At 39.1% G+C, this 7,820-nt stretch overlaps 1 protein-coding gene across 1 annotated transcript in view; it reads right to left on the bottom strand.

Moving 5' to 3' along the window:
* Positions 1 to 2,322: 2,322 nt before the first annotated feature.
* LOC135214680 (large ribosomal subunit protein eL8-like) overlaps positions 2,323 to 7,820 on the bottom strand; it is a 5,509-nt gene continuing 11 nt past the window's right edge. Inside the window, exons 1-6 of the mRNA XM_064249018.1 lie at positions 7,698 to 7,820; positions 4,404 to 4,542; positions 4,135 to 4,284; positions 3,595 to 3,815; positions 2,763 to 2,885; positions 2,323 to 2,523 (exon numbers count right to left, since the gene is read on the bottom strand). The exon at positions 7,698 to 7,820 is cut by the window's right edge and continues 11 nt beyond it. Coding sequence (XP_064105088.1) covers positions 2,347 to 2,523; positions 2,763 to 2,885; positions 3,595 to 3,815; positions 4,135 to 4,284; positions 4,404 to 4,542; positions 7,698 to 7,712 — 825 coding nt within the window. The 5' untranslated portion in view covers positions 7,713 to 7,820 and the 3' untranslated portion in view covers positions 2,323 to 2,346. The remainder of the gene's footprint in view (positions 2,524 to 2,762; positions 2,886 to 3,594; positions 3,816 to 4,134; positions 4,285 to 4,403; positions 4,543 to 7,697) is intronic.

Here is a 7,820-nt window from a genome sequence, read left to right as displayed (position 1 = left end):
TGGTGTGTCCAAACCATCTAAGCTGTCCTCTCTCCACAAAATCTAGTATCCCCTCCACTCCCAGTTCTCTTCTAATGTCTTCATTTCGTAGCCTATCTAGTCTTGTTACACCTTTTATGAGTCTTAGGGCTTTCATTTCAGCTGCTTGAAGTTGGCTTCTAGTTCTTGATGTTAATGTCCATGATTCATGGCCATAAGTCAATATTGGTCTTAAAATAGAGAGGTATATTATGGTTTTCACTTTGCGAGGTATATTTCTGTCTTTCATTAGTGGGTAGAGCAGATACAGATTGTTACTGAATTTCTGTATTCGGGTAGTTGTTTCCAGTTTTGAATCGTTTTGGTCACTAAACTCTACTCCTAAGTATTTGAAATTTCTACACTGTTTCAATGTCTGACCTTCTAATTCTACATCTACCTTACTTGGTGTTCGTGATAAGTGCATGATCTCTGTCTTATTCTTGTTGATCCGCATTCCATTAGCTGTTAAGATCGCGTTCCAGTTGTTGACGTTTTCTTGGAGAGATTCTGCGCTGAGGGCTATCATTGCATGGTCATCTGCATACATAAGGTTGATGGTCATATCTGCAGCTTCATCCTCACCTAGTTCCCTCATACATTTATCTAAGAACAATATAAAAAGAAGTGGCGAAAGGACGCTGCCCTGTCTTACTCCTGACCTCTCATAACAAATCCTTTCCATACCTTCTAGGGTCAAAAGGGCTGACAGGGACATCTGCCACACTAGTCTCAGATGGAAAGCTCCTGCCAAACCATAACTGTCCACTTATTATTTGTTTAAGTAGCCATTTCCGACTAAGTCCAATTGGCTGTGTCCACTTAGATCCATAGTGTAGAACTCAAAGCTGTGGCCAGGTGCTTTGGAAGCAGTTTCATCAACTTGTCCCAACAATCCCTCACCTTCCATGGTCAGTGAATTTTCAATAAGGGTGATAGCTGAAGGAGGCAAAGCCCTTCTATAGCTAAAGGTCTCACTACCGAAGCATTCAGGATGGCTTCCTTACAGAATAAGCATACCATCTCGGTCCAAGGGTGTCAAGATCATGCCACTGGCTAAATATACCTTGTTTGTCACAAACATGTGCAGACAAATGCGCAACAGCAACATTCAGGACAATTTCATACAAGAATCCCTATTATTCTGAACATCCATCAAGAGGTTTAAAATTTTTACAAAATCTAGTTCCATGACCAGGATAGCAGCAGCAGCCAGAGGAGATTGTGCAGTACCCATCGTTTATCTTTATATTTACTTAACAAGAACTAAAAACTTTCATACGACCATTAATTGGTGTCCTTCCCACGGATATAGGCACCTCCCAATGCAAACTGTTTCCATTCAGATTTACCATAAAAAGTGGTAAACTTCACTACAAAGTTTTTACCCACATAGAATGATCTTAACAGGGTTGGTTGACCAACCCTATCCTCCTCCTTGATTTACGAAGTTTAGCGTGCCATGCGTAAAACTCGTAAATTAAACTTCCGTCCATTCAGAGATTAAACCAGTGAAGAGGAAATTGGAGTGATTGGACAGCAATATATAGTCTGTCCAGAAAATGTTGATGAAAAGAAAGGACAAGGTAGAACAGTAACAGGAAACTGGAGTGATTGGACAGCACGATATATATCCAATATTGAAAAGAATGGACCTGAAGATGTACTATACGTAGTAAAAGGTGAGGGGATAGGCAGCAAGATTGAAGGAAATTTAAATGGGAAAATAAAATGCTAAAATGCAAGTAATAGTTAGGTGTCAAAAAAGAATGCTGCACACACACACTTCAGTAATTATGGGTATCTACAGTGCACTATGATACCCAGTTCGCACATGAATTTTGAAAGTAGTCATACATCATTTTCTTATTACAGCACCTTAGTAACTTTGTAATCATACGTAAGACTTTGCCCCACTAGTTATCAATTAACTATCTTCCATGTCAATGCGTCCTTTCAAGCCAGCTGTATTGTCTGCCTTGGATCTAACCCCTACAAAAACATAGGTAACATATAAAATAAGCAGACATTACTAAAGTCCTTAGATTTCAATGGAACTAAGATACTTTATTGCTGGGATAGAGTTGAATCTGGCATTGCCCAATACCTGCAGTTGAATCTTATTCACCAGTGCAGTGTTATAACCATCCTCAAGATGTTTCAACCAGACTAAAACGCCCTTCTCACCAAACTACCCGAATTTAGACTCGTTAATAGAATAGAAAAGAAATGATGATTTACTAAATGTACCCAACTCGAAGAACAAACCTATCACCTTGTATAAGGATAAAAGTAAACACCATATACTCAAGAGGCCTTTATTTCTATTCAAACCTTCGTGCTTTCTCTTGCCTTAGCCCGCTCAAGCTTGGCAATCCTAGCAGAAGACTTAGAACCAAGAACACCACCACCCCAGTTCTTACGAATTTCTTCGTAGCGGTCATTGTAATTGGTCTTGATGGACTCTATGATCTTGTTCAGAGCAGTACGATCCTGTGATTCAACCTGAAATAATAATCCATAAAATTACATGAAAAATTTAAATACTACTAGTATGTAAATATATAAAATATGGTTTCACATACCAACAATTACAAAAGCTGTGAGCTTACAGCTTTGTAATTGTTTGGAGAGTCACTTATGTGAAAATGACACTTACATTCTTAATGCTACTAGTATGTAAATATGACAGTAATTACACTCTTAAAACAAAGGCAAACCAAATGCTACTGTAAAAGACTTACATCTGTGATGGCAAGTGCTGTGGCAGTCTTCCTCCTTACAACTCTTCCCAACCTAGCCTTGTTTTTAACAATGCAGTATGGGACTCCCATTTTACGGCACAGAGCAGGAAGGAACAATACAATCTGGAAAGAGGTCAGAAATGAATAAATACAAGGCCTAAAATTTAATAACTGAAAATCAATTTAAACTTATCAGGTTAAGTCCATTGACTTCAGATTGATCAGGTGAAGAGATTCATGATGTCATCATTACATAATTTAAAATCTATTGTCATTCAAAACTATGAATAGTGATTACAGCTAAAAACACAACAGATGCTAGACCCAAATAAAACACTAAATTTTCCAACTAAAGTTTGTTTATATATATATATATATATATATATATATATATATATATATATATATATAAATTTTTTAAATAAAAAATTGAAAAAAAAAATTAAATAAATAAATCACTGGAGCGACTACATATCCAAAGACGATGAACAGTGCTTTGAGCCTTATCCGCATATTCAAAGATTATTGGCAAGCACAGCATGTTCTGGCAAGAGGTAATGTTGCGCTGTGCGCTAGCCACAGGGGTTAAGTAAGGCCGTGGCGGAACTACGGGAGCTCCAACCGCCGTGTCAGCCTTCACATCAAATGAGTACTTAGAAAAATTTACGTTTCATGGGAAATATCGGCGGATGGTTATTTTGGTGCAAGTTGGTCGGATAAGTGACTTTTCAGGTTTATTTTGGAATTCTGGACAACTTTTATTCTATGCATTTTGTTACTTGGGGTAATGGTTTTGGAAGTGTAGGATCTGTAAACTACCCGAATCACTTACCTCAATAGGATCCACATCACTAGCAATGGCTACCAGCTTTGCCTTCTTCTGTTCCACCAAAGTGGTGATATTGTTGATGCCCATACGGACAGTTATTCTGCGCTTTGTTGGCTTGTCGGGCTTTCCCTTTGCACGAGCCACAGCACGCCTGTGGAGCCTGACTTTCCTGGCTGCCTTGCTCTCTGGGCGATACTTGTCCATTAGCCTGATCAACTCAGTAGCTGGAATAAAATTATTGAACTCTTAAAAACTGGAATAAAATTAAAACAGACATTCACAGCAATTCAATAATCATAAATATTGGTTTAACCTTTCATCACTCTTGAACTGTTAAGCCTTCTACATTCACACAAAAGATTAAGATTTATGCTACCTTCATTAAATTGCATCCAGCACCACCTCTACTTCACTAAGAGGTCTATGGATGACTTACAAATAGCAGCACCCAGCACCACCTCCACTTGCAAGAGGTCTATGGGTGACTTACGCATTCAATTATTCCCAATGTAGCTCTGCAGAGCTAGAATCAACTAAGGATACCTTGCTGGCGCTGAAGGGCTTGCTTAAACTGGTGAATGGGTGGGGGAACCTTCAGGCGCTGCTGCAACACTGCCTTCTGACGCTGGAGACGCACATACTTGGGCCATCTCAGGAACCTGCTCAAATCACGCTTTGGCTGAATATCACCACCTGCAAGAAACCAATCACACTCAGTGCTGATGTCCACAAGAATTTGGGTTTGTTTTAGCATACACTTTGGCAATCATCCACCACGCTAAGCTATTTTGCTAAAAAAGATTTACACTTACCAATACCGAAGTTTCTGGGACGCTTCTCAAAGAGAGGATTAACTACCTTCTTTGGTGGGGGAGGCTTCTTAGTAACAAGGGGAGCAGCAGCAATCTTCTTCCCCTTGGGGGTAACCTTCCCCTTCCCTTTTCCTTTTAGCTGCAGAGAGAAAAGAAAGAAGAAAAATTAGAAATTCTAAAGTATGTTCTACACAAAGCAGCATATAATGGGAATAAAACCAAAGTTTAATGTTGGAAAATCAGCAAGTACACTGACACAGCCCAATCACGACTATCTGATAGCTTATGAATGGGCCAAATGTACACCTAACTTTTAATTACTATGGACAATCAATCACCAAAATCTACCTCTACTGTGTACATGGCCTATAGAAAAAGTCACCAGAAAAACCATAGGAAAAATCTATTTTTGGTAATTGCTGTTGAACCCTCAGGAAGTAACATTTCCCTGGTCTAACCTGAGGTCCATGGTGACTAGACTAAGGTCAAATTATTCTCTTTTAGCTGGTCTTGTGGCCACCATAACTTAATTACTTATTCCCCCCCCCCCCCCCCCCCCCCCCGACTTCTTTTATCTGGATTCACACAATTCTTACCTAACGTACTGTAAAACTTAGTATGTCAATACAAGGACAAGCAAACAAACACATCTTTAAGCATTAGCAGTAATGGCTTACAAGTGACCAATATACAATAAGAGCTATATAACCTACACAGTAGAGTAGAGCTCTTAAAAACTAACATTTTGAAGCCAATACCTCTAGTCACAAACAAACTTTTACTTATATACTTATTTATAAGTTGCTTAAACCCAATTTTCTCTTCCATAAAAATCTAAACTTTTCTCAGTCTCAACTTCATCTTACCCTGGCGCCTGAAATTACTCATGTTTGCGCATTTGTGTTTTCGTTGCAGACTATTCCTAACAAAATTGATTTTTTTTATTTCCATATTTTTGGAGTGGTTTGAATGCCCTCCACTCCAAAACTATGGATTTCCAACAAACACCTGAAACTGCACAAAAATAAACTGGCAAACTATTTCAACATCCAGTTTAGGATATTCGCTACCACATTAGCATCACTAATCGCATATACTCTACAACAAACAGACTACTAAATTCATTCTGCTGATGACAGTACTATGTAAATGTCACCCAATGAACCCTCATAGTGCCTCACCTCCGATGTCAAGATGGAATTATAAGATAACCTAATACATACAGGGTCTACTTGAGGACAGCAGTCACCGTGACCAAGGTAGGGACATTAATGTTCCTAAGCTTCTGAAGACCCCCTCCTCCTACTACTAAATAACAGGGGTGGTAGATCTATATTACTAATCCGCAGCGGCCTAGACCATGGCAGTTGCAGTTTTTCTATGCAGTTTTACCTCCTGAACAAGAATTTTAAGTAATATTTATTCGGACGACTGTAATCAACTGCCCAGGGGCCAGTACTAAACACAGCGAAATACATTAGATGCCCCAATCCCTAGTGGATGTCGTATCTGTGGTTACGTTCCTTGCAGTCTGTGCGGACTGCTTCTGAAGAAATACAGTGAATAGAGACCAAAATCTATATAATAACAATCCATTAAGCACTGTGGTGTTCCAATTGTGATGGCAGTAAAAATAAAAACCACCGATTTAAAGGTAAAAATGAATTCAGTTCAAACTATGACCCCAGGAATAACAAGTTTCATAATTTCACTAATATAGGCAGCAAAATGTTGTTTTACTGTGCTGATTACAACTGCAATCTTGAGTACGATCAATAAACGTTACATATGTACGCCACATCGGATTTCAAAACTGCCTTGAAAACATTTTACGAAGAGCGTCACATGCTTATTTTAGTTCGTAAGGGGCTTTCATATATCACATTCTTGTTTCATCAATTAAATAGTGAATAAGACCCGTCCAGCATGATGATGGTGGATTGTCCGTGATTTCTTACCCTATGTATTTTGTATAAGGTAAAAACCCGCATGGTACAGGGTGGACCATGTACGATCAATGTGTACAACCCCAAGAAAGTACATTACAACGCGTCCTGACACCGGAGTAGAGGTCTTAAGCTCCGTTTCTCACTAACAAGAAGTCGCGTCTGATGCCCATCTCCAATGTCACGACCCGTTATAATGTACTATTTTTGGGGTTGTACACATTGATCGTACGTGGTCCACCCCTGTAACATGCGGTTTTTTTTACCCTATTTAAAAAAAAAAAAACATTATAGTGGACGGTCCCCTTAATAGGTATCCATATATTTCCTATACACTGGGCTACTTGACCTACATGCTATCAATATTACCCACATTTAGTATTTATCATTAATTGCAAAATGCCCACAAAGGCCATGTTCTTTTAAGTGACATGCAGAGTAACAATCTTTCTTCATTTCCTTAATCACTCAAAAGATAAGGTAAGGCTGCATGACCCTCGTGGCTGACCACCCTAACACGTGCAGGCCAAGGTAGGTTATGTATGACCTATGGTCGGTTGTCGAAACCTAGCCTATGCCAAATCAATGCTAACCTAATATCAATGCTACAGCCTACTGGTCGTGTCTTAAGAGCAGACGTCCCTTCTAAATTAGGGTCAGATTGTTCGAAATGGGGTTAGGATTGATTATCGGTTGCTAGTAATGTTAGGCTGGTTCAAGCTGAAAGTTCTAGCATGGCCTAAAAAGTAATTAAATCACAGTCTACATTGGTAACATCATGCAATCTTTCTTTATCTTTGCATACTATATTCCTAAATTACGTTAGGCTACGACAATGCAACATAACCTAGGCTGTTCTCGGCACTAATTTTCACATAGCCTAACCTATAGAACATCTGTAATTTTTCAAAATCTGTTCTGTATATTACAGGGTGGATTCGCCTTCACGCATGAGCATTATTTGCTAAATACTAACTACGTAAATTACTCTCTCAGTAGCATATGCTACGACAACCGATGGCTACCCTATACTAGGGGTAGGCTATGACAAGGCTACGCCAACCGTATCCCTAAGCATTTTGGTAGATCCAAGTAATAAATCCGGGTAAGATATTTCTTTATAAATCACGCCCTGATTATTTAGGGGCTTTTGAATACCAAAACCACACTGCAACCTAGACTCATACCACTGACTGTAATCACCGGCATGGAAAGTTTAGTTAAGTAAAATGTGGCCAACCTAAAAATCACATGTCATTTCACTATATCAAATACTTATTGTAAAACCTCACATCACTTGAATGCTTTCATATCAGGAGAACGAAAAGTGCCACTACAAAATACTTACTTTTTTCTGCACCATCGTTCACCACGTAATAAAACTAACAACACGAGAGAGTGACGTTCACCCTCAAAGATGTCCGCCACGTGAAAGATCGGTTTGGCGAGCAGAAACAAGAACCAACAGCGC

Source organism: Macrobrachium nipponense, chromosome 19, assembly GCF_015104395.2.
Source record: "Macrobrachium nipponense isolate FS-2020 chromosome 19, ASM1510439v2, whole genome shotgun sequence".
NCBI lineage: Eukaryota > Metazoa > Arthropoda > Malacostraca > Decapoda > Palaemonidae > Macrobrachium > Macrobrachium nipponense.
This window is presented reverse-complemented; position numbering and strand designations above follow the sequence as displayed.